Raw genomic sequence first — 27,888 nt, 5'->3', positions numbered from 1 at the left:
CTCACGCTCGGACTTTATTCTAGGACCTGCGTAAGTATTAAATTAATACATCAGGCCCAACAATAGAATCGCATATGGAAGACATAAATGGGAGATAATTTCGGACCTCTTATATTCAGCTTTTTGTGCAACTTAAGAGCAGCACGAACATGACGAACACGAGCAAACGATGCCACCTAGTTGAATATAGAAAAGATGGTTAGGGCATCGATCACCGTCAGAGAAAATAGGGCATCGGGCAATCGGAAGAGAAGAGTTTGTACTTGACTAGATTAGATCTGATATTAAATATAGACAACACGAGATGAGTTGCGTATGACTTACATCATCTTCCATTGTAACTTCGCAGACGCCGCTCTTCCCGTCCAGGCTTCGATGAGAGACGATATGAGGTTAGATGAGGCGATTATATAGGTGGAAGTGGGCAAAAGGCGATCATAATCTTGTTACCTTAATTCGTGGGAGGGTCGATATCAACGTGACAAAGTTTGTTTCCCTAAATAATGTCGTTACCTTAATTAGTGGGAAGGTTGGGATTCGATAGTTTGGAGGCGTAGTCAATTACGGGGATCGATTATTAATGTTGTCCCCTTAATTAGTACAATCAAAGGTACACATTTTTGAATAATTGCCCGCTAATTCATGTTGTTACCTTAATTAGTACTACTCATGTCGTAATACTGCTGCAAATAGAAATTAATTTTCACACCTTATGAGAGGAGATGGACGGAGAGCAAGGTTATTTCACGGCGTTTTTTCGTGGTTACAATGCATTATAATTTCAGTAAACTTAAAATTTGAACCACTACTGACATTCATGAATAATTTGAAAACAAGTATGACATAAACGTCAAATAAAGTTTGCAACAAACATCAAAATGTCTCAGCATGACTTCCAACTTGGACAAATAAGCTAATTGTAAAAATAATGTAATGCCTTTGTTGATTTCAGAGAATATCAACCAGAAGCTTGAGACCACCACCGCGGCTACCACGGAACCATAACACAAACACGTTTTTAACTCTCATATTAGTCTTCTTCACAACCTCCATCCAGTTTGTTGTTATCATGGCACCTCCTTTGCCTTTTCCATTGACCTGTGACTTGCTCATCACCATCTTAATCGTTGCAATTTTAGTATTCGATGAATAAACTTCTATTTCTGCTGGTAGCTGTGTATGCCTAGCAATGTGGTTTAGTGTGAATCCCCTCGAGAAGTACTGCATATAAGATTACAGTCAATTAGAGAATTCAATCAGCTATGTTAGGAAACTGTGAAAATTTTGGTGTGTAATCCAGCGCTTACCATTTTTGCTTTATTCTTCACGACGTTTGATTTTTTGATCGTGCAGACATACGGTGGCTTTCTTGGCATGTGCTTGTCAACTAGCTGTTTCAATGTAGCAAATTGTGCATCATCCATTCTTACGCGATTGGCATACCCGATGAAACCTTCAAAATCATCACCCTCCTCACAGTTAGGACCTGCATACAAAATTATATACATAAACCAGAATATTACAATTTCCTTGGAAAACAAGAGTGTCCTAAATTTGTGTACCTCTTACGATATGCTTTTTGTTCTTCCTCACAGCAGCACCGCAACGCCGTGGGCTAACACGTTGTGCCACCTAGCAAAGTGTATAACACATACAACAGATGAGTTCTTGTGTGGAATACTCAAGCGTCCCGGATATAGAGATCTAACTAGTGGCGATTAGTGCAAATCTTTGTGATAAAATAAGGAGGGGACAATCGATTATTTACCCAAACGTTAATCTGCCCTGGATGATCTAACCATAGTTGTAGATTACACATTAAGGACATGGCGGCCTAAGGACATTATATATACTTGTGTTTATGATCTACCCGAAAGGGGTTTTCGGAGAACTAGAATCTGTTAAGTACGTATAATCTAATAAGTATGAAGCGCCGACTCTATCCAATGAGATTTTGGATGTGTTGATCTGGTCGATTCCCATGGCGGCCTCCCATACCTAATTTGCGATCTATCTCGACGACAAGTCAAATAATATTACGACAGGTGAAAGTCTTGACATACCTGATCCATGGCAAAGGGGTGCCGTCGATGATCAACACTAGTTCTCTCAGATGAACAGGTGAAAGATGTTGCTTGGTCGGCCGCCCAGGCGTCGCTGAGATGAAACGGTGTGAAAAGACGACGATGATATAGTTCGTGGGGGTGTGGGTTACCCGTGATGGGTAGTACGTGTTGCCGCAAATTACGCCCTGCACAATTAAAGTTGTTAACTAATATGTTGGGTGGGTGGGCTTGATCGTTTCGTGCCGGAAATTCGATTCGTGGGCCGGATCATCGTCCAAGCAAGGCAGCCTTTGTTTAATTTTTTTTCTTTTTTATATTTAAGAGGGAAAATATAGGGTTTTAGGACAAAACATGCACTTTTGGAGCAAATCAAGTGGCTGGGGATGCCAGGGTGAGGCCACACTTGGCACATGGGTGCACCAATGCATGCCCCACACTTCTACCCTTGGAATTTACATGAATAATATGGGGTAGACCATGGTGAGTTGCACCCAGACACCCCAAATATAGGGTTTTAGGCCAAAACATGCACTTTTGGGGCAAATCAAGTGGCCGGGGATGCCGGGGTGAGGCCACACTTGGCACATGGGTGCACCAATGCATGCCCCACACTGCCACCCTTGGAATTTACATGAATAATATGGGGTAGACCATGGTGAGTTGCACCCAGACACCCCAAATATAGGGTTTTAGGCCAAAACATGCACTTTTGGGGCAAATCAAGTGGTCGGGGATGCCAGGGTGAGGCCACACTTGGCACATGGGTGCACCAATGCATGCCCCACACTGCCACCCTTGGAATTTACATGAATAATATGGGGTAGACCATGGTGAGTTGCACCCGGACACCCCAAATATAGGGTTTTAGGCCAAAACATGCACTTTTGGGGCAAATCAAGTGGCTGGGGATGCCAGGGTGAGGCCACACTTGGCACATGGGTGCACCAATGCATGCCCCACACTGCCACCCTTGGAATTTACATGAATAATATGGGGTAGACCATGGTGGGTTGCACCCAGACACCCCAAATATAGGGTTTTAGGCCAAAACATGCACTTTTGGGGCAAATCAAGTGGTCGGGGATGCCGGGGTGAGGCCACACTTGGCACATGGGTGCACCAATGCATGCCCCACACTGCCACCCTTGGAATTTACATGAATAATATGGGGTAGACCATGGTGAGTTGCACCCGGACACCCCAAATATAGGGTTTTAGGCCAAAACATGCACTTTTGGGGCAAATCAAGTGGCTGGGGATGCCGGGGTGAGGCCACACTTGGCACATGGGTGCACCAATGCATGCCCCACACTGCCACCCTTGGAATTTACATGAATAATATGGGGTAGACCATGGTGGGTTGCACCCAGACACCCCAAATATAGGGTTTTAGGCCAAAACATGCACTTTTGGGGCAAATCAAGAGGGCGGGGATGCCGGGGTGAGGCCACACTTGGCACATGGGTGCACCAATGCATGCCCCACACTGCCACCCTTGGAATTTACATGAATAATATGGGGTAGACCATGGTGAGTTGCACCCAGACACCCCAAATATAGGGTTTTAGGCCAAAACATGCACTTTTGGGGCAAATCAAGTGGCTGGGGATGCCAGGGTGAGGCCACACTTGGCACATGGGTGCACCATTGCATGCCCCACACTGCCACCCTTGAAATTTACATGAATAATATGGGGTAGACCATGGTGAGTTGCACCCAGACACCCCAAATATAGGGTTTTAGGCCAAAACATGCACTTTTGGGGCAAATCAAGTGGCCGGGGATGCCAGGGTGAGGCCACACTTGGCACATGGGTGCACCAATGCATGCCCCACACTGCTACCCTTGGAATTTACATGAATAATATGGGGTAGACCATGGTGGGTTGCACCCAGACACCCCAAATATAGGGTTTTAGGCCAAAACATGCACTTTTGGGGCAAATCAAGTGGCTGGGGATGCCGGGGTGAGGCCACACTTGGCACATGGGTGCACCAATGCATGCCCCACACTGCCACCCTTGGAATTTACATGAATAATATGGGGTAGACCATGGTGGGTTGCACCCAGACACCCCAAATATAGGGTTTTAGGCCAAAACATGCACTTTTGGGGCAAATCAAGTGGCTAGGGATGCCAGGGTGAGGCCACACTTGGCACATGGGTGCACCAATGCATGCCCCACACTGCCACCCTTGGAATTTACATGAATAATATGGGGTAGACCATGGTGAGTTGCACCCAGACACCCCAAATATAGGGTTTTAGGCCAAAACATGCACTTTTGGGCAAATCAAGTGGCCGGGGATGCCAGGGTGAGGCCACACTTGGCACATGGGTGCACCAATGCATGCCCCACACTGCCACCCTTGGAATTTACATGAATAATATGGGGTAGACCATGGTGGGTTGCACCCGGACACCCCAAATATAGGGTTTTAGGCCAAAACATGCACTTTTGGGGCAAATCAAGTGGTCGGGGATGCCAGGGTGAGGCCACACTTGGCACATGGGTGCACCAATGCATGCCCCACACTGCTACCCTTGGAATTTACATGAATAATATGGGGTAGACCATGGTGGGTTGCACCCAGACACCCCAAATATAGGGTTTTAGGCCAAAACATGCACTTTTGGGGCAAATCAAGTGGCCGGGGATGCCGGGGTGAGGCCACACTTGGCACATGGGTGCACCAATGCATGCCCCACACTGCCACCCTTGGAATTTACATGAATAATATGGGGTAGACCATGGTGGGTTGCACCCGGACACCCCAAATATAGGGTTTTAGGCCAAAACATGCACTTTTGGGGCAAATCAAGTGGCTGGGGATGCCAGGGTGAGGCCACACTTGGCACATGGGTGCACCAATGCATGCCCCACACTGCCACCCTTGGAATTTACATGAATAATATGGGGTAGACCATGGTGGGTTGCACCCGGACACCCCAAATATAGGGTTTTAGGCCAAAACATGCACTTTTGGGGCAAATCAAGTGGCTGGGGATGCCAGGGTGAGGCCACACTTGGCACATGGGTGCACCAATGCATGCCCCACACTGCCACCCTTGGAATTTACATGAATAATATGGGGTAGACCATGGTGAGTTGCACCCGGACACCCCAAATATAGGGTTTTAGGCCAAAACATGCACTTTTGGGGCAAATCAAGTGGTCGGGGATGCCAGGGTGAGGCCACACTTGGCACATGGGTGCACCAATGCATGCCCCACACTGCCACCCTTGGAATTTACATGAATAATATGGGGTAGACCATGGTGGGTTGCACCCAGACACCCCAAATATAGGGTTTTAGGCCAAAACATGCACTTTTGGGGCAAATCAAGTGGCTGGGGATGCCAGGGTGAGGCCACACTTGGCACATGGGTGCACCAATGCATGCCCCACACTGCTACCCTTGGAATTTACATGAATAATATGGGGTAGACCATGGTGGGTTGCACCCAGACACCCCAAATATAGGGTTTTAGGCCAAAACATGCACTTTTGGGGCAAATCAAGTGGTCGGGGATGCCAGGGTGAGGCCACACTTGGCACATGGGTGCACCAATGCATGCCCCACACTGCCACCCTTGGAATTTACATGAATAATATGGGGTAGACCATGGTGAGTTGCACCCGGACACCCCAAATATAGGGTTTTAGGCCAAAACATGCACTTTTGGGGCAAATCAAGTGGCTGGGGATGCCAGGGTGAGGCCACACTTGGCACATGGGTGCACCAATGCATGCCCCACACTGCTACCCTTGGAATTTACATGAATAATATGGGGTAGACCATGGTGGGTTGCACCCAGACACCCCAAATATAGGGTTTTAGGCCAAAACATGCACTTTTGGGGCAAATCAAGTGGCTGGGGATGCCAGGGTGAGGCCACACTTGGCACATGGGTGCACCAATGCATGCCCCACACTGCCACCCTTGGAATTTACATGAATAATATGGGGTAGACCATGGTGAGTTGCACCCGGACACCCCAAATATAGGGTTTTAGGCCAAAACATGCACTTTTGGGGCAAATCAAGTGGCTGGGGATGCCAGGGTGAGGCCACACTTGGCACATGGGTGCACCAATGCATGCCCCACACTGCCACCCTTGGAATTTACATGAATAATATGGGGTAGACCATGGTGGGTTGCACCCAGACACCCCAAATATAGGGTTTTAGGCCAAAACATGCACTTTTGGGGCAAATCAAGTGGCTGGGGATGCCAGGGTGAGGCCACACTTGGCACATGGGTGCACCATTGCATGCCCCACACTGCCACCCTTGGAATTTACATGAATAATATGGGGTAGACCATGGTGGGTTGCACCCAGACACCCCAAATATAGGGTTTTAGGCCAAAACATGCACTTTTGGGGCAAATCAAGTGGCCGGGGATGCCAGGGTGAGGCCACACTTGGCACATGGGTGCACCAATGCATGCCCCACACTGCCACCCTTGGAATTTACATGAATAATATGGGGTAGACCATGGTGGGTTGCACCCAGACACCCCAAATATAGGGTTTTAGGCCAAAACATGCACTTTTGGGGCAAATCAAGTGGCTGGGGATGCCAGGGTGAGGCCACACTTGGCACATGGGTGCACCAATGCATGCCCCACACTGCCACCCTTGGAATTTACATGAATAATATGGGGTAGACCATGGTGAGTTGCACCCGGACACCCCAAATATAGGGTTTTAGGCCAAAACATGCACTTTTGGGGCAAATCAAGTGGTCGGGGATGCCGGGGTGAGGCCACACTTGGCACATGGGTGCACCAATGCATGCCCCACACTGCCACCCTTGGAATTTACATGAATAATATGGGGTAGACCATGGTGGGTTGCACCCGGACACCCCAAATATAGGGTTTTAGGCCAAAACATGCACTTTTGGGGCAAATCAAGTGGTCGGGGATGCCAGGGTGAGGCCACACTTGGCACATGGGTGCACCAATGCATGCCCCACACTGCCACCCTTGGAATTTACATGAATAATATGGGGTAGACCATGGTGGGTTGCACCCGGACACCCCAAATATAGGGTTTTAGGCCAAAACATGCACTTTTGGGGCAAATCAAGTGGCTGGGGATGCCATGGTGAGGCCACACTTGGCACATGGGTGCACCAATGCATGCCCCACACTGCCACCCTTGGAATTTACATGAATAATATGGGGTAGACCATGGTGGGTTGCACCCAGACACCCCAAATATAGGGTTTTAGGCCAAAACATGCACTTTTGGGGCAAATCAAGTGGTCGGGGATGCCAGGGTGAGGCCACACTTGGCACATGGGTGCACCAATGCATGCCCCACACTGCCACCCTTGGAATTTACATGAATAATATGGGGTAGACCATGGTGAGTTGCACCCACACACCCCAAATATAGGGTTTTAGGCCAAAACATGCACTTTTGGGGCAAATCAAGTGGCTGGGGATGCCAGGGTGAGGCCACACTTGGCACATGGGTGCACCAATGCATGCCCCACACTGCCACCCTTGGAATTTACATGAATAATATGGGGTAGACCATGGTGGGTTGCACCCAGACACCCCAAATATAGGGTTTTAGGCCAAAACATGCACTTTTGGGGCAAATCAAGTGGTTGGGGATGCCAGGGTGAGGCCACACTTGGCACATGGGTGCACCATTGCATGCCCCACACTGCCACCCTTGGAATTTACATGAATAATATGGGGTAGACCATGGTGGGTTGCACCCAGTACACCCCAAATATAGGGTTTTAGGCCAAAACATGCACTTTTGGGGCAAATCAAGTGGCTGGGGATGCCAGGGTGAGGCCACACTTGGCACATGGGTGCACCAATGCATGCCCCACACTGCCACCCTTGGAATTTACATGAATAATATGGGGTAGACCATGGTGAGTTGCACCCAGACACCCCAAATATAGGGTTTTAGGCCAAAACATGCACTTTTGGGGCAAATCAAGTGGCTGGGGATGCCAGGGTGAGGCCACACTTGGCACATGGGTGCACCAATGCATGCCCCACACTGCCACCCTTGGAATTTACATGAATAATATGGGGTAGACCATGGTGAGTTGCACCCACACACCCCAAATATAGGGTTTTAGGCCAAAACATGCACTTTTGGGGCAAATCAAGTGGCTGGGGATGCCGGGTGAGGCCACACTTGGCACATGGGTGCACCAATGCATGCCCCACACTGCTACCCTTGGAATTTACATGAATAATATGGGGTAGACCATGGTGGGTTGCACCCAGACACCCCAAATATAGGGTTTTAGGCCAAAACATGCACTTTTGGGGCAAATCAAGTGGCTGGGGATGCCAGGGTGAGGCCACACTTGGCACATGGGTGCACCAATGCATGCCCCACACTGCTACCCTTGGAATTTACATGAATAATATGGGGTAGACCATGGTGGGTTGCACCCAGACACCCCAAATATAGGGTTTTAGGCCAAAACATGCACTTTTGGGGCAAATCAAGTGGATGGGGATGCCAGGGTGAGGCCACACTTGGGACATGGGTGCACCAATGCATGCCCCACACTGCTACCCTTGGAATTTACATGAATAATATGGGGTAGACCACGGTGAGTTGCACCCAGACACCCCAAATATAGGGGTTTAGGCCAAAACATGCACTTTTGGGGCAAATCAAGTGGCTGGGGATGCCAGGGTGAGGCCACACTTGGCACATGGGTGCACCAATGCATGCCCCACACTGCTACCCTTGGAATTTACATGAATAATATGGGGTAGACCATGGTGAGTTGCACCCGGACACCCCAAATATAGGGTTTTAGGCCAAAACATGCACTTTTGGGGCAAATCAAGTGGCTGGGGATGCCAGGGTGAGGCCACACTTGGCACATGGGTGCACCAATGCATGCCCCACACTGCCACCCTTGGAATTTACATGAATAATATGGGGTAGACCATGGTGAGTTGCACCCGGACACCCCAAATATAGGGTTTTAGGCCAAAACATGCACTTTTGGGGCAAATCAAGTGGTTGGGGATGCCAGGGTGAGGCCACACTTGGCACATGGGTGCACCATTGCATGCCCCACACTGCCACCCTTGGAATTTACATGAATAATATGGGGTAGACCATGGTGGGTTGCACCCAGACACCCCAAATATAGGGTTTTAGGCCAAAACATGCACTTTTGGGGCAAATCAAGTGGTGGGGGATGCCAGGGTGAGGCCACACTTGGCACATGGGTGCACCAATGCATGCCCCACACTGCTACCCTTGGAATTTACATGAATAATATGGGGTAGACCATGTTGAGTTGCACCCAGACACCCCAAATATAGGGTTTTAGGCCAAAACATGCACTTTTGGGGCAAATCAAGTGGTTGGGGATGCCAGGGTGAGGCCACACTTGGCACATGGGTGCACCAATGCATGCCCCACACTTCTACCCTTGGAATTTACATGAATAATATGGGGTAGACCATGGTGAGTTGCACCCAGACACCCCAAATATAGGGTTTTAGGCCAAAACATGCACTTTTGGGGCAAATCAAGTGGCTGGGGATGCCAGGGTGAGGCCACACTTGGCACATGGTTTGGATAGCTAACAAGAGATAGTTTTTTCTGTTTATTTTTTTAGCACAAGGATTGTCGTGCACACAATTATTAACTTAATGCATATTTACATCATCTACTAGCAACAAAGTCACAATAAAAATAGAAATAGCTAATAAAACAAAACATTTAGTTGATAGCACACTCCTCCGCTAAAACATGAGAGAGGTCTGGAAAACAAAACGTCGACCGTCCATCTAAGTGCATCTAACGCTACGGTGCTGAACTGCATCCGTTGGATCGGTCTTCTAGAAGGAATCAACGGGCTATCCGCGAGAGCGACGATTTGGCGACGTGATTGGCTAGCGTTTTTTTTTCTTCCAGCGTCTCGCGGTTTGGCAGGAGACGTCGAAATATCCGTTGGGCTCTGGCTCGCGCGTCCACGCATGCCATCGTCGAACGAGCCCGTCTAGGCCTGCCATGCATGCGCAGCGATCCACCACGTTGCGTGTGTTGCCATGCATGCGAGGTGCTCGCCTCGTGCATGCGCTCATTGCAGTCGTCGCTCCGTCGCAGAAACGCTGAAACGCTGAGACGCGGAGTGCAGATGTGTCGCATGGCAGTGGTAACAGCTCCACGCGCGGGCGTGTCGGTCGGTCGGGTTTTTCCGTCATGCTAAAAAAGGTAGGGTTCACACGCGCAGTTCTGTATCCACGCGCCGAATTAATTGACACACTAAAAACCGTGCGCCGCTTTGGATGCCGTCCTGCTTTTCAATGTGCAGTTAGTGGATAAGGAAACCAGCTCACAAGCCCCCTCACCTCACCCATCCACGCGACCACGCCTATTTAAAGCCACCATTGTGCTCACTCTTCCTCACACTCATTCAAATCCATCTCCCATCCCATCTAACGCGCGGCCTCCAAATCCAATACACGCCACATCTCAAGGGGATCGCCACAATGCAGTTCAACGGCCCTACGTTCCGCCGCCCTGCAACCGTGCCGGAGAGACAGTACCCGGCCGGAGTCGTCTGCGACAACCAGCTGCGCGTGTGGGCCATATCGAGGTGGAGGGACCCAACGGAGCTAGCTTCAGTCTTCCTCTCTGCCGGCTACCGCCACCTCCCTCCGGGCTCGCCACGCATGTTCGAGCTTGAGGAGTACTACGATGGCAACACCGGCCACGTCATCGGCCTCTTCGTAACTTTCGCCAACAGGTTCGACGCTCACCGTCTGCTCGGGCAGGTGTTTTGGTGCGGGTGCGAGTTCATCGCATTCACCAACTACAACATCTTCACCAACTTCTACGCCATCTTCCCCAACCCGGGCAACATGCACTGCCTCCCCTACATCATGCCGGAGGACGACGAGTGATCCTTACAAGGAGGAGCCAAGGAGGATGATATGACGGCGTTGTCACTCTTGTTTTTCTAGTTTTTATGTGTTTTATTATCTAAGTCTTGTAAGGCAGCTATCGTGTCCCTGTCGTGCTAGTGGATGTGTTTTGTAAACATGCATGATCCTGTTAAGTAATGATGAACCGTGTTGGCCGCTTAATCGCAGAAAAATGCATGGTTAATCATGTGATCCACAAACTAAGTAAAAAACAAACAATGCAAGTACAAATTTGTAGCAATATATCTTGCCGAGAGTACACTACTTCTAAATCCTTTATTTCATATTACAAATTTAGTTCTTATAACCCAAGAGTACAATTACAATACCCGGAAGAATCGCTATAATCCGAAGCATTGACACAATTTCGTTCAGCTTCATTACAATTATTTTCTTCAGGTGCTTCATGTCCTTGTTTAGTGCATCTTGCTTCGTAGTTCTCCATCTCCTCCGTTTTCTTCAACCACTTCTCCTTCTAGGGGAATCAGCATAGGTGAGTTTGGTGGAACAATACCCTTCTTCACGAGCAGATCTGCGTACTTTTCAATCCAATACCGAAGTTGCATCCTCCTCTAACCGGCTAGAAATAACGAACATTAATCATACTTACAATTTTGGCATAAGTCCCGATGATAATAGACGGATATTGAATAACATTAAAAACATCTTACATTGTGATTATTGCACCCGACGAAATCGCCGGCGTTGGACGTTGTGGAGGCTGTTTTCCTCTCCACGACGCGCCACCGGCAGCTCGTGCACTTGATCATAGGGAGAGGACCATAACTTGGGTGCCGGATTATAGTGGCCGAGCTCGAGGAAGACATGACTTTGCCGGCGGCACGACGTTCGATCTAGAGTAGATGAAGTCGTAGGTAGAGGCGTTGAAGGGGAATTGTAGGGTTTCTACCTTGCTCTCGTTCTTAATAAAGCGTCCTTTACTTCTGGGCCCGGGCCGCACGGCTAATCTAATGGCCCATCCGTTAATGGTCAACGCACCGCGCGCGCAATTACCCCACGTCCTTCGTGCGATGAAGGAAACTACCATAACTTGACGCACGATAATCACGAAGATTGGCGGGGTAAGCTCGTCTTCCACATTTTTTAGGCGCCAGCACTCTCGCCCAACGCCGCCGCCATCCGTGAGATCCGACTACCGCCGCCTCCCTCCCCATCCCCTTATCGGCGAGAAAGCCTCCTCTAGCTGCTCACAAGACATGCAAACATCGAGGTATTGCCTTGCCTTATTGCTTGTATGCAGTACGTGTTCTTTGTTTGGGATGTTTCTGTACGTATGATATCCTTATAGCTTTTGTGATTATGGTGAGATCATAGGCAGTAATCGATGTCAATATAATTGTTCTTTGAATTTTAGATCTTAACACTTGTTAGTGGAAATTTTTGTTCAACGCAAATCATCGCTTTGATAAAGATAGCGGATAGAATTATGATCTAAGAAAAAATATCCGGCCCTTTCATACGTAACATAAATATGACTTTAGAAATTATGTTGCATGGCATTATACTTGCACACAAATTTTGACATTTATCTACTCGTTTTTATGAACAGTAAGTTGAAAATTGGTGTGTGCGATGTGGATCGTTGGGTGGGCTTTGTAACAAGAATGACACAAGCTCAGCGATGTAAACTCGCCGAAGCTGATTTACAAAGCTTGATTCACATGAAGAGTATAAGTCCACGATCGTCTATACTTAGCCTCATGTTTAAGGCATTTGACGCAGAGTCAGAAACATTCAACTTGCAAAAAGATCAACCCTCGATTACTATAAAAGGAGTCGATGTGGAGGAAATTTTTGGTCTCAAGGACAAAGCAGCAGATGGGCTGGATATTGACACCATCCTTTATGAGGATGGGGAATATGCAGAAAATGATATACCATCTCGTTTTCTGAACAAGTCCACCGGCAGTCTGAGTATTGATGGATTGATCTCGGACGCAATCAAGAGCGGATTAGCCGACGATGACTTCCTTCGAAGAGCTGTTCTTGTGGCCCTTGGTACAGTTCTTGCACCACAGTCCAGCAAAACAGTTCCGTTGGAGTATTGGACAATTGTTAAGTACGTGTCACGTTTGAAGAATATGAACTTCAATGGTTTCACACGTTCTTATTTAATTAACAATATAAAGAAACTGCAAAGTGAACATGAGATGGTGCAATGGCCCCGCGGCAACCTAGCCCCGCTTCAGGTATATTTGTCCTCACCACGTCCATTCTCTTAAAAAAAATCCAACAATGTATAAAGGTGTTTAACTGTTGTGCCAACATATGCAGTATATTTACTATGAAAAAGTGCACCCAACTGGTTCACAATTGACGTCATCAAAGCCGTTGATGAGGAACTGGACAGAAGAAGAGGCGAGTAAGAGAGACAACATTGAATACCAACATGGACGAGGAACAGGCTTGGTAAGTTTTCTCTTACTCATGTACTATTATCTTCATCATTTCATGTGGACTTACATCATCACTTCATGTGGACTTACATCATCACTTCATGTGCATTCCTTCTAGATTGACGACGACATATCTCGCTAACCACGAAGGGAGGTGATCCACACACCTGACGTTCCTCCAAGATCAAAGAGGAAGCAAAGTAAAAGAGCTAAAGCTTCAGGTTCAGTGGATGATTCAAGAATGGAGGTCATGGTTGAGCAGATTCTGATTAAACTGACCAATCACATAGACACATCACTAAGCAAACATATGGACAAAGTTGCAGACGTATCTGCTCAGGTGACATGGACTATTTTTTGTATGCTTCTATCTGCTGAAATGCATCTCTACACAGCATGACATTAATTACCTTCTGAATTTTGTTCTGCAGAAAGTCCTAAAAATGCTTAACGCGAAAGGAGTTGCGTACAGGGCAGGCAAGGCTGACATGTCTGATGACGAAGATCAGGAGGTGGAAGACAAAAAAGAAGGAGCGGCCTCCACACCTAGCCATGGCGTCCTTCCGCCTAAAGATTTCATGGACTTTGACGACATCAAGTCAGACGGCACTGCATCATTTTTGAATTCAGTTAAGGATCAACATGACGATGAATTGGAAGATGCAAGTAAGAAGAGTGAGCCAATGGATGATTCGAACTTCGTGACACCCACCGACAAGAAGAAGATCGCTAATGCCGGGTACACGACACCGCGCCTAAGCACGGAGACACCCCCGAAGTACCCATAATCATCGACGACAAGGCTACACCCGAATCGTCCCGCTCGGCAACTATTGATTTAACTCTTCCGGATGCATTAGAAGAATTTGATAGCTTGAACACGATCTGCCGGAAAGCGATAGAAAGTGGGAAGAAGGAGGAGAAAAAGATGATGTATGTGGCAAAAAGGAGGAGAAAAAGGAAGATGTCTCTGGGAAGCGCAAACGCAGAGCTCCTCGCAAATTAAGTTCCCCAAGCATTGTGATGACCGAGAACTGTCCTAAACGGTTTCCACGCGCAATCAGAAAAGGTATATTTTCTGAAATATTTTGCACTATATCAAGGAATCTTGTTCACATAATTAACTATATATGGTTGTTGTCGATAGGTCCCGATGCTTTGTTCAACAACGAATATGCCACGGACGGATCAAATCCGCCGACACCGGAGATAATTGACGCGGCTGCCGAGTATATTCGGATAATATGCAAATCTACAAAAAAAACGGCAGAAGTAAGACTGTGTACGAGAATGAAGACGGGACTGTGGCGAGGGCTGATTTTCTTAAACCTATCCTTGACCGTGGATGGCTGTGCGGCACTGTAAGTCCAACAACCGATGTCATCCTTCTATTTCTCCTAGGCTTGAATATATATGTGCTCTGGAGTGATCACCTGTTTGAATTATATGCAGGTCATTGAGTGTTACTTGGCTGAGCTGAGATTAAAATTGAAGGATAGGACAATATGCCCTGCCTGGAGGGCAAATTCTATAGTCGAAAATCGACCGAGAAGGCAGCGATGGAAAAAGAAAAACCTTGACACGACGGATATTGCAGTAAATGTCCAGTTGCTACGAAAGATGCGAGCTGGAATATTTTGGCACTAACAAGGTAATGATTGCTTGTACATTATTAAGTGAGAGGTTTCAAAATTAACTATTAATGCATTAATTATTAACTATGTATTTTTTGTAGGCTTATTTCTCGGTTAACATTTCCAAATGCCACTGGGTCACCGTCGTCATGCACAGTGACAAGAAGGAATTTCAGGTGCTAGACTCGTTATGGCGCCTTGAGCAGAGCAAGAATTTTGTGGAAAAGCTGGTATGACTTTTGATCACGGAATGTAAGACCACCTTTTGGTACTCAGTGCACTGTACTTAAATTTTATGCTTCACAGAGAGAAGAAATCTTGAAGGACGTCGAGTTTGCGAACAATGAGATATCAAGAAAGAAGTATCCAGACGTTTCGAAATGGGAAATTAGAAGATACCCAATACCTATGCAAACTGATACGTGAGTCTACCGTTAATCTTACGCCATTACTATTGATGCCTATATGCAGATAGTTTACCTCTGATCTATATGCAGGAACTCATGTGGACTGTTCCTGTTAGCATGTATGGAGCACTGGGATGGAGATAAACTAACGGCCGAATTTTCGCAGGTTACCTCTTATCTATAGTATCTTTGTTACACACATGTTTATCTCTCCCGGTAATCTAAACTACATAATAATTGTTGCAGGAAACGATAAACAAGAACAGGAATATGACTGCCGCCAAAATTATAATGGCAGAATCAAACATGCACGAGAAGGCGAAGAAGGATGTCCTTGACATCGCGGCGAAAGCACGTGCGTAAAAAACATTATCAGATATTATTTGCACTAGTTGTAATGCTAGGGTGGATTTGTGTCCGGAAGGTCTCATAGACCTGTAGAACTTTTTTACTTTGGGTGTTGAACTTATTTGGGGTTGATGTTATTTGTTCCACAATGAGATAAGTACTTTTTTGCACGATAAAAAGTACGGATAAGTAATTCAACCTTTCGCACGTACATAATTCAAACGAGTAGCACACGACATGACATAGAAAAAGCGGGAAACATAACAAACACATGTTAAAACTAATGAAACTAAACATGACCATCCTCAAGTAGCCCCGGCAGCTTCACCGCCATCGTGAACTTCACTCCTCCTCCTCCTCCTCCTCCTCTTCGTCGAAGTTGTAGGGAAGGGTGTGCATCATGTTGCGCGTGGGAAAGTGGCACTCAAAGTTGGTGTAGATGTTGAACGTAGTGAATGCTATGAACTCGCAGCCGCACCAAAAGACTTTGCCGAGGAGCTCGTACGCGTCGTAGCGGTTGGTGAAGGTGACCGTGAGGAACAAGAGGAAGGCGCGCGTGTGGTCACGGGCCTCGTCGAGGCGAAACATCACCGGCGCGTCCGAAGGGAGGTGGGCAAAGCCGGCGGTGAGGAACGCGCGGGCGAGCTCGACCGGTCCCCTCCACCTGGAGATGGCCCACACGCGGAGTGTGTTCTCCACGACGACGCCCGCCGGGTAGCGTCGCTCGGGCACGGTAGGAGGCCGACGGAAGACCGGTGCGTTGAACCGCATCCTACCGGTGCGTTGCAAGGTCTTGGGTGGGGATTAGCTTCAAGTGGAGAATATATGGATTGTGTGTCGCGCCGAGTGGAGAGGGAAAGAGGGGGTATAAATAGGGCGCCAAATCGATCAATTACAATGAGGCGCGCCTTACAATGAAACGTCGCGCGTGTGTGTATCCGTGTCAATGCGGTGCGCCCGATTCGGTCTTCCTTTATTGCTCCGAATCGTCGACCATAAATGGCTCGAATCGTCGTCCGCCTCGCCGAGCGCTCGAGTTGGTGCGGCGCATGCATGGCGAAGTCCGCGACGGGACAAAACCGTGCAACGGTCCGAACCACGTCTCCTCCCTAGACTAATCATACTGCGGAGTGAGCCTCTCGCGGATCGCCGTCGCTCAGCAGATCGCAGCCGTGCACGGCCTCCATCCAACGGCGTAGAGCTAGGTATTGTAGGGCCCGCCCGGAGTCGCTTCGACCGCCACGTGAGAATGGCCATTCCTCGGCTCCCGAGCGGCCGCCGCCCACCTCTGCCAATGAAGTTATGGCGCGCCTGAAGTTATTGGCGACGCCACGCGTGCCCATCAGCCGCCGCCCACCTCTGCCAATGAAGCTATTGGCGACGCCACGCGTGCCCATCAGCCGCCGCCCACCTCTGCCAATGAATTTATTGGCGACGCCACGCGTGCACAGCGGCCGCCGCCGACCACGGTTGCCTGGGGCATTATATAGCGGCGCTCGTTCGGCTGCCTCATCTACTCCCGCACAAACCCTAGCCGCCGCAGAACCTGCACCGTAGCGCAGCCCACCCACAAGCCCACGAAGGAATCCATGGCTGGTTTTGGTGGGCGGCGAGGCGGTCGAGGCCGTCGAGGCCGAGGGCGCGGTCGCCGTGCTGGAGCAGCATCACCCAGCCGCTCGTCGTCGCCAGCGCCGTCATTGTCTTCGGAGGAGGCGACGTGCTTCGAATTCATCCTACGCATCGACCAGGACCCTCTCGGCATCAAGCGGCTTCCGGACAAGTTCGCCGAGTTCGTCGATGGCGTCGAGCCGGCAGAGTTGCAGCTACGGGAGGCGAGCTGCAACTTTCGTCGATGGCGTGTCGAGGTATTGTTCGACGGCCGGGGCAAGATGTACCCGCACACCGGGTGGGACAAGTTCGCCCGCTACCTCGATCTCGAACCCGGCTGCCAGCTTATCTTCTGCTACGACGGGGATGGCGACATGGTCGTCAAAGTGTTCGACGGCACATCCTGCCGGAGATACTACCACATCGGCGAATCAAGCTCGAGCACCGACAGTTAGATATTTTCGAGTGTTCTTTCTTTGCAGCGAAAATGGCCACCGGCCAATAGAACCACTAGTGTACGTTTCCAACCTGGGTGTCTGGGAGTGTTCTTTCTTGGCAGCGAACACAGGAAACACCCGAGGACGACACTAGTTAGGTTTCCTCATTTTTCAATGTTCTAATCTTGTTTTAAACTATGTAATGGTTTGTGTAATGTTCGTATCTGTGTTTAAATGAAAAAGAGAAAAAAATTAGGTAAAAGTTATTGGTTTCCAAAATTTGTGAAGTTTTTTATTTATTTCAATTTTTGTGATAGTAAACCTATAAATTTCTGTTAAATTCAGGCGAAAAAAAGTTGACAGATAAAGCCATGGCCCATGAGTTCCCTCCCCGCGTGCATTGGCCCGTTACATGTCTGACAGCCTAGTTTTTTAATTTTTCTTTAAATCTGCAGCACATCCGGTTAAATTGAAAAAATTCAAAAAAGTTTTAACCAACGGATTATGTTCACAAAAACGTGTGACATATTGGGTAAAAAAACTGGATTTTTTTTCGAAGGTCGAAAAATCGACTAGCTTAGAAAAAGTGGTTTGATGTAACCCAAACGATTCCGTTTCTAAGAATGTGGATTTTTCGACCTTCGAGAAACGCTCCAGAAATTTTTGCACACACTCGTATCCATTCTAATACGAAGTGTGAAGGTTTTTTCAATTTTTGAATTTCTGTGAAAATAAACAATTAAATTTCAGTTAAATTCGAGTTGAAAAAAAAACAAAAGAAAACTAGAGAACCCTGATGGATGGGCCATGAGTGTTCCTTCCCCGCGTCCATGCTCCACGTTAATGGGCTTAGTAGAAACCGCGTTACATGTCTTTCGGCCTAGCTGATAAGTTTTTTAGTTTTGATTTGAATAAATCTGCAGCACATCTGGTAAAATTCAAAAAATTCAAAAAACGTTTTAACCAACGGATTATGTTCACAAAAACGTGTGACATATTGGGTAAAAAACTGGATTTTTTTTCGAAGGTCGAAAAATCGACTATCTTAGAAAAAGTGGTTTGATGTAACCCAAACGGTTCCGTTTCTAAGAATGTCGATTTTTCGACCTTCGAGAAACGCTCCATAAATTTTTGCACACACTCTCGTATCCATTCTAGGACGAAGTGTGAAGGTTTTTTCAGTTTTTGAATTTCCGTGAAAATAAACTATTAAATTTCAGTTAAATTCGAGTTGAAAAAAAACGAAGAAAACTCGGAGAACCCCGCTGGATGGGCCATGAGTATTCCTTCCCCACGTCCATGCTCCACGTTAATGGGCTTAGTACAAACCGCGTTACATGTCTTTCGGCCTAACTGATAAGTTTTTTAGTTTTGATTTCAATAAATCTGCAGCAAACCTGGTTAAATTCAAAAAATTCAAAAAAAGTTTTAACCAACGGATTATGTTCACAAAAACGTGTGACATATTGGGTAAAAAAACTGGAATTTTTTTCGAAGGTCGAAAAATCGACTAGCTTACAAAAAGTGGTTTGATGTAACCCAAACGGTTCCGTTTCTAAGAATGTGGATTTTTCGACCTTCGAGAAACGCTCCAGAAATTTTTGCACACACTCTCGTATCCATTCTAAGACGAACTGTGAAGGTTTTTTCATTTTTTGAATTTCTGTAAAAATAAACTACTAAATTTCAGTTAAATTCGAATTGGAAAAAAAGACAGAAGAAACTAGAGAACCCAGCTGGATGGGCCATGAGTGTTCCCTACCCACCGCTCCATCGCCTCCCTAAGGACTATAAAAAGGGCCGCCTCTCATCGTCCCTTTCACACACAAACCCTAGAGGCTCTCTCCCCAACCCTTGCCGCCACCGTCTCAACAAGAGTTGACGCCATGGCTGGGAGAGGCGGAGGCCGACGTGGTCGTGGCCGTGGCCGCGGCAGAGCTGCACGCTCGCCGTCGCCTGCCACACCGTCGGCTTCATCGCCGGAGATGGACGTGGAGGGGCCCGTGCTGTTCGAGTTCGTCCTCGTACTCAAGGGCGACCCACGCGGCATCCAGAGACTTCCCGACCCCTTCGCCGTCTATGTCGCCGGCGACGATCGACCGGGCACGCTGCATCCGCGGGAGGCTTCGTCCGGCTTCTACCGGTGGATCGTCGACGTGATATACGACGGGCGCGGCAAGATGTACCTCCACATCGGCTGGGAGAAGTTCGCGCGCCACCACAGACTCGAAGCCGGCTTCATCCTCCTGTTCACCTACTATGGCGACAGGGACTTGAGCGTCAAGGTTTTCGACGAGACGCGCTGCCGCCGGGACAACCACGACAACCACGGCGACAACACCGACGAGGAGGACGACTGATGAAGAGTGTTGTTTCTTCGCAGCGAATACGTGCACGGAAGTTTCGGGTGTTCGCCTCATCCTCCCGCTGGATTTTCCAGTTTGGGTGACCGGGGATTGTTAGCAGTGAACACAGGAAACCTTGGATGCACGGTCTAGTTAGGTTTAGTTTTTTTGCAAAATTTTATATTTGTGTCCACCATGGTTCAAAATATGTATTAGTTTGTGGAAAACCATGTCCCAATTATGTATTAGTTTGTGGAAAACCATGTCCCAATTATGTATTAGTTTGTGGAAATTGAAATGAAAATACCAAAAAAGTATTTTAAAGGTTTCGTGTGTTCACACGAAACCTTCGATGCCAAATCAAGTGGATGGATGTGGATGTGGATGTGGATGGGGTTGCCGTGGTGAGTCCAACCGAGTGCATGGTTATTTCATGTGAGAAACCTAGGAGTGCATGGTCTATTTAGTCAACGTCGAAATAATCACAAGTACACAAATATGTGACTATTTTTTACCTCAAACTCATATGTGACTATTTTTTACTCCTTTCTTACCTGTACCTTCTATGGTAATCAAACTTGTTGATTTTAGATAACATCTCTACGTGGCAATGACTTTGTTATCGAGGGATCGAACAAGTTTAGCTACGGAGACTGAGCAGTCTATGTGAAAAACAATCTATGCATGAGAATAACAAACAAGGCATTCATGCATAACAGTTATAACTAGCATTTATCTAGATAAAAGAGTAACAGTTATAACTAGCATTTATCTAAACAAGGCATTCATGCTTAAAAGTTATAACTAGCATTTATCTAAACAAGGCATTCATGCATAACTGTCATAACTAGCATTTATCTAAGGCGCCTTTATCTAAACAAGCAGGCATTCATGCATAACAGATCATAACTAGCATTTATCTAAACAAGCAGGCATTCATGCATAACACCGGAGATATAAGTTCTTAATTAGTACTAAGAAATTCCATAAGTAGAACTTAAGGTTCTACGTACACACATTAAACCTAAAAGTTCTTAGTTATCCATTACAACCGGACGTAAATAAGCTCCAAGGACATAACATATATACGGGGGCGAGCATCGGGCTGAGGCATGCATGGTAGGTTCAGATGTTGCGACGCCTCTTGAGGATCCCGCCGTAACGGGGAAGGCGAGGACCCAGCAGAAACCTTGCAAGTGCCTCGTGGTCAGCCTTGCCCCGCCACTCGGGGCGCCGTTGCGAGTGTCCATAGCATGCATCTCAAGGGAAGCCAGCGCGCCGTCCTTCACCTTGCAGGGACGAAGGGGCAAGCATGCTTTCCTCCGCACTCGTCTTCGTAATCCGAGACTCGAATCCCTTGACCTGCCTCCGCACGTAGGACTCAAAGTTGTCCTCGTCGACGTCGTCATCCGTGTTGTACCGCAAATAAAGGGGCACATGTGAGGAAGCGGCTAAAGGATGCAGTAACATGGTATGGTATTCACAAAGTTCATATCTTCTTAATATTAACTGCTAAATTTAATGAGTAATTCTTACAATTCATACCCGAGGAACATAGAGAGCAAACTTTAACCATGGGAGTTTGGATACACGATTTACAAACTGTTAAAGATAATGTATTTATGCTTTCTATCTTGGTACAAGATTTACATACCGCCAAGAAAGGACTTTCCACACATTCGGCAAACCCGAAGAGTCACTACTAAGCATGAATAATTTCAAAAATAATAGCTTACTAAGAGTTTCTACGACATCCAAAAACAAATCAACTGTAGGTAGGCATTCTTCAACCACCTAAAATTTCTAGGTTTGCAGGTTGTCAAAAGGCAGTCCATTTTTGGTTACCTTGTCACATATGTTGCTGATTTTGTTTCCTATATTACTTTTTTCATGAAGAAAGCAGTAGCTTTCATTTGAACATATCTTTTATTTTTCTTAGTGGAAGTCCAATTACTATTTTTCTGTTCTGTTTATAATTTGAGCATAAGTTTGAATTTCCTTAGGACTTTATGTTCTTATGCAAGCGGCAGACATAAAGCAGTAGCTGATATAATAAATATTATTTCTGGTTTGTTTGATACATACATCAGGATGTAAATGATGAGTTTTCCATCGGACATAAAAAAGCTTTCCCATAATTCACCGAATCTACAGGGAAACGGGGCAAGGACCTGATCCACAATCAAGGTCTGAAATACCAATACTTTTTCCTTGTTTAACACTTGTCAAGCACATATGTTTAGTATTTATGTCCGTAAAAATTTAGATGTGCCTTATATTGCTTTTCTACACGGTTCAACACTCGTTAACTATGTTTTTCTTGTTTAAAAATTCAAATGAGAGGTCTGTATTAAAAAGTGGTTCTCAAGTCGTTTATCATACATTCTTGCGTATCCAAATCATGGTAAACAAGCAAACCTTCAGCTCTTGACCCATTTCAATCCCCAACGGCAAATAGGCTCATTTCTATATGAAGAAGCTCCAAACCAACTTAGTATGACTGCAACTTTCATTTATATTAGGCAAGTGGCTTATTTAGTAGTTGTATCTTATTTGTTGTTTGAGAATAATTTAGCTGAATCCACAATAGTTTGAATGGTATCGTCTTCTTATAGTGGTACACAGTAATGATTTTAATACAAAGTTTATTGCTTTGGATACAAGATCACAATGGTAGAAGAAGTGCAAGAAAAATGAATGTTTGTTGCTTTGGATACAGATCACAACGGGCATTCAACTAGTAATATTAACTCGCCAATGTTTGTTGCTTTTAATACAAGATCCACTTATTTCCGGACGGAGGGAGTAGATCTAACTCGCAGGGCTCGATGTACTCGAGGACATAGCTGCAGCTACCGGATCGACATAGCATCCACGCGCATCTACTACATCTACTTTGCAGGGGTTACCGGATCCGAGAGGGGAGACATAGATTTACCTCGCAGGGCTGGACGTACGGGCTGGCCTCGTACATGGCGTCGATTTCCTTGTACGCCGCCTCCCTATCGGCAGCGGCGCGAGCAGCAGCAGCAGCCACCGCATCAGCGATGCCGCCCAGATCAGCACCAGCAGCTCCCGCGCCGATGTCCGCCGCCGCAGCAGAAGGCGCAGCCGCTCCCGCTCCAGCTCCAGCTCCCGCTCCCGCTCCCGCAACCGCTCCGGCTCCCGCTCCCGCAACCTCTCCCGCGGCCGCCCCCGCAGCCGCAGCCGCAGCCGCTCCCTCTCCGCCCTCCAAACCAGCAGCAGCCGCGGCTAGGTTCATGTCCATTGCCGGATCTCTGCTTCGCCGAAGAAATGGGAGTGTAGGGAGAGAGGCTTCGTTCGCCGAAGAACTAGGGTTAGGGTTTTCTCTCCTCTGCTTTTTGCCGGAAATGGGGATGGTGGGGAGGGGATGCGGCCGACGGGGGATAAAGTAGTGGACTCTTTTGGACTGTGCGCGTGTGCGTGGACCCGTGTGTGGACCCGTGGGCATTGACGGGCGTGTACGCGGAAGGGGTACGGGCGTGTACGCGGAAGGGGTACGGGCGTGTACGCGGAAGAGGTGTACGGGCGTGTATGTATTCTCGCGGTGATACGCGTACCTCCTCGGGCTAACGGGTCCTGCGGGTTTTGGAGCGGGCATTTCTATACCCGAATCGAAGTTGAAAAGACGATCCTGCCCCTCGCCGCGGAGTAATCTGGGTCGTTCTTGTGTTCCGCTCAACATACCCGTTCGACGTTGGGGGTCTATGGAAGCAGTCGCCTTACATTAATGCTAACCAATTTAGTATGGAAAAAATCAAAAGAAGTTAGCCGCAGGCAGGTTTGATAAATTTTGTTTTTGTAGGTAATATTCGAATGCATCCACATGGTCCTTCATTGGACTCTGATCCTTTTGTTAATTCTTCGGTTGGGAGGTTCATTGACCCTTTATTGGCGTCGTTTTCTGGCACGAGTTCTTCTAATCCTGGTTTGTTTGCTATATTCCTTTAGATTTTAGTTTGTATCTCATATCTTACCTTCTGGTGTATTTATGTTGTTCTCCTATTCATTTATTTGTTTTGTTTGTCTTTTCAATAGTCACCCTGTGGGGAGAATAGGCCGAGAAGTTTGATGCAGAAGATATCCGACAGGCTTCTCTGGAGGAAAACGTGTTTGTGTTGTTCGTAGGTATGAATGTTACTTTATTTTTAGGTACGCGAGTTCCACGAACCCCCTAAGGCAGCATCAGTTATCTAATGCCTTCACTCCCGTTTAAGGCCATCGTTTACAGCATTAACAAGTTCATCATGTGCTTACATAGGGATTTTGGTTTTGCTGGCACGTTAACATACCCATTCCTGAGATAGATGCTCTCTGCGAAAGCTAACCTGCGCTACGCCTTATATTCTATATATTCTTTAAACAATAATCAAGCATGATTTCCATACAACACTTTCTGTAGCCTTCGAGATAAGTGCTATACATAGTAGACTGGGAGAACTTCGACAATGCAAGAATTGAAGCAGCTGAGGTCAGCCTTTAGGACCTATGCAAAGAAGAGAGGGATATTATGGGTGCTCACCATTGTGGACGATCCAAACGACTGGTGGTTCTATGCTTGCAAGGGGTGCTGGAGAAAAATGGTTCAAGCTGGAGTTTCCCGTAGGCCGTAGGTGCCCCAGTTGTTTCACCACGGGCTAACACCGCAGGTATAAATTATGCGTAGACAAACAAGAAGCATGAGACAAATAGCTGTGCCATGTGTATATAACTGGTAAAGAACAGTTGATATATGCAGGTACAGGCTGAAGGTAAGCGCAACAGACGTGGAGCCAAATGCTGAGAGCATTCCCGTCACTGGCCATTCCACGTTCTTCGGCGAGAGGCCGAGAGCAGCACTGCTCTCACGGGCAGAGATGCAGATCTTCTTGCTGCACTTACTCGAGGCTGTCCTAATTTTGTTCCTGCTGCCATTTTGACGACAATTGGCAAGAAGTGCACTATCATCGCTCAAGTAGACAAGGAGACCTACAATGCTGATCCTGGAGTGGTGTTTTTACCATCCCAGAGGCCCAACTGATACATGACTCAGTGCCAGCACTGCCATCTTCTAGCCACTCCAGCCTTACAATAACTTATAAGGTGGCTGTGCCGGCCGATGAGCTCAGCACACTAAACCAGCTCCCAAAAAACAGCAGCCCACAAACAACACACGGAAGAGGTAAATAGTAGCCTAGGTGACTCTCTGTAGACAAGTGACCCGACATGCTCTAATGTTCTTTCTACCAGGACATGGGTGAGGCAACCAAAGACAAGAACAGAAAGAGTACCAACAACAAGAAAGGCCCGGCCAAGACACTCTTGAAGGGAAAGCACAAACATCAGCCTTGCCAGGTTGTTGTGTAGCTCCTCACATTTCATCATACCGAAGCACTGATTCTACATCCTATTTGCATTGCAGACATACATTGCAGGACGAGGCCAGAATAAGCTCACTACTAGGGAAAATCAAGTAAATAAATCAACCACTGGGAGATGAGGCTTCTCATCAGCTTGCCAGCTTATGCTATTAAGCCTATCTTATGTAACAGTATCCAAGATGAATATCTTAGCAGTTTTCTGAGATTGCATACCTAGAACTGTGTGTCTGAGTGGCTGGTGCCTACAGCTCTGTGCATGACTATCTATGTATAATTATCCGGTATCTAGAACTTCATCCACAGAATTATCCGGTATCTAGAACTTCATCCACAGAATTATCCAGCTTAAGATTTAATGAAACGGCAGCTCCTGTCGTTTTATTCGTTATTACTATTATTTCTTTAGGCTGGCTTGCATATACTGCAACAGCTTCATGTGTCGTTGTCCAGCCTACCGACTACTGCATCAGTAACCTCCTGGATGTGCCATCACGTGACGCAGGACTTGCTACAAACTTTTCAGCATTTTTTCTCCTGGTCATTCAAGTCTAAAAAAAAACTGCAGTAGGGCACTGCATCCTAATGCACCAGCCAGCCGCGCCCCTGGATTTAGGCCTAAGATTAACTTATACGCCATCTCTCATATCATTAGACAAAAGGTTAAAATGGCTTACCGCATGAACTGTTTCAGAAACATACAAATGTATGTACCTTATGCTTGGTCCACATTATGCTTCGTTTCTAATGTCAAGTCACTTTGAGATATTTGCAGCCACACACACACAGAGAATTTCTGTACTTCTCCTGCTGTCAGCCATCTCGGATAACTTTTCCTATCTCTCATATCATTAAGAGAGTAATTTTGTGGCACCTCTACTGAACATGGCGCAATGTAGATTGTAATGCTTATAGCTGAATGCTATTTTAGCTTGGTTCCTTATACGTTTATGTACTGCAGCCATTTGACCAGAGATTTTATCTTGCTACGTTTGATGTATTCTCCAGCATGTCCAATACTATAAGTTGTTTCATCAGGAGAGAGTGCGCATGCTAATCTCTCACCATCTGTTTTCTATGGTGCCATATTTACAATTAAGTTAGATTAGAACAAACTTTACTAAACTGCAGGTATAGAGAGCAACAGGGAGAGATCATGAAACACCACCTTGCCAATGCACGACAACAGGCCCTATAGTCGACACTCGATTGGACAAAAAACACAGGTAGCTTATATTCGGTGTGGAGGATTCAGTTTAAGTTCCTGAAAGAGTAATATCAGTCCTAGCTGTGAAATTGCACCAGTGGTCTACTAGATGTGCCATCAAATGATACAAGATTCGGCAACAACATCTGCATATACAACGGCCATTTTAGTTTGCAAAACACCTAGAAAGATACATGTGCAAATCTATGACTGTAAAGCAGCCTAATGTCACAACAAACACGCCACTGAATTCAGTTATGAAGTACATTCTTGCAATCGAATACAGAGGCGTAATTTTTACATATACGCAAACAAAGCAAAAGCTCAGTTGATTTTGCATACAGAGGGCAAACATGCAGTATTTCCTTCTTTTCAGACTATTTCTCCTAGATGAATCCAAAAAAAAACGCCCGCTGTATACGAGCTAACAGGAACAGAAAGATATTCAGACAAAAGAAGCTTACCGTACCAGGCTACCAGCCCATCCATTCATCCCCATGAACTTCGCTTTGGCCCGTGGCCGCCGGAGCAAGAACAAAGCTTCCCGAGCACCGCGGAAACCGCGCCTCCGGCGGCTTTCTTCTACTGCCCTGATTCCCAGACCCATCCGATGGCTTCCAGCCCTCCGCTTGCGCTCTCTTTCACCAACGTACGAGCTGATGCGGCTGCATCAAGCAGCAGCGACCGCCCCAGATCCTGGCTTCCGGCGCATTTTCTGCTTCCCCATCTTTCGCTATCCTCGGTGGCCGCGACCAAACCTCCGCCAGCCGCTCCTACAGATCCTATGGCGAGAGTTCACACTTCACAGCGAGGAGAGCGCCGCCGGAGCATCCTATGGCGAAGAAGAGTGGGTGACAGCGACTTCCTACCGGTCAACTGAGCCACGCGAACCACTTCCTTATTTTGGGACACGACGCGAACCACCCTAATTCTCTCTATTAGTATCATATAGAAGTATGATGATGTTACTATCTCCACAATGCATGGTATCATATACTAGTATTATAGTCTTCATATATTAATTGTTTTGTAGAATCTCAATGTAAATATGTGTACAAGATTTACTTGACATTATTTTTTCTAGTAGTATGTGCTA

The 27,888-nt window shown here is 46.9% G+C and overlaps 1 protein-coding gene across 7 annotated transcripts in view; it reads right to left on the bottom strand.

Moving 5' to 3' along the window:
- LOC124703227 overlaps positions 1-27,663 on the bottom strand; it is a 38,441-nt gene extending 10,778 nt beyond the window's left edge. For 3 of the 7 annotated variants that reach the window (XR_007002991.1, XR_007002990.1, XR_007002987.1), the window contains exon 1: positions 24,751-26,908. Coding sequence is in view for 1 of the 7 variants with exons in the window: in XM_047235448.1 (XP_047091404.1) it covers positions 27,262-27,399 (138 nt within the window). In the remaining 6 variants the exon portion in view is untranslated. Of the gene's footprint in view, positions 1-24,750; positions 26,909-27,256 lie in introns of those variants that run through there. The other 4 variants (XR_007002988.1, XR_007002989.1, XR_007002986.1 and 1 more) reach the window with 3 other exon arrangements.
- Positions 27,664-27,888: the final 225 nt, after the last annotated feature.

Source organism: Lolium rigidum, chromosome 3 (assembly GCF_022539505.1).
Source record: "Lolium rigidum isolate FL_2022 chromosome 3, APGP_CSIRO_Lrig_0.1, whole genome shotgun sequence".
NCBI lineage: Eukaryota > Viridiplantae > Streptophyta > Magnoliopsida > Poales > Poaceae > Lolium > Lolium rigidum.
This window is presented reverse-complemented; position numbering and strand designations above follow the sequence as displayed.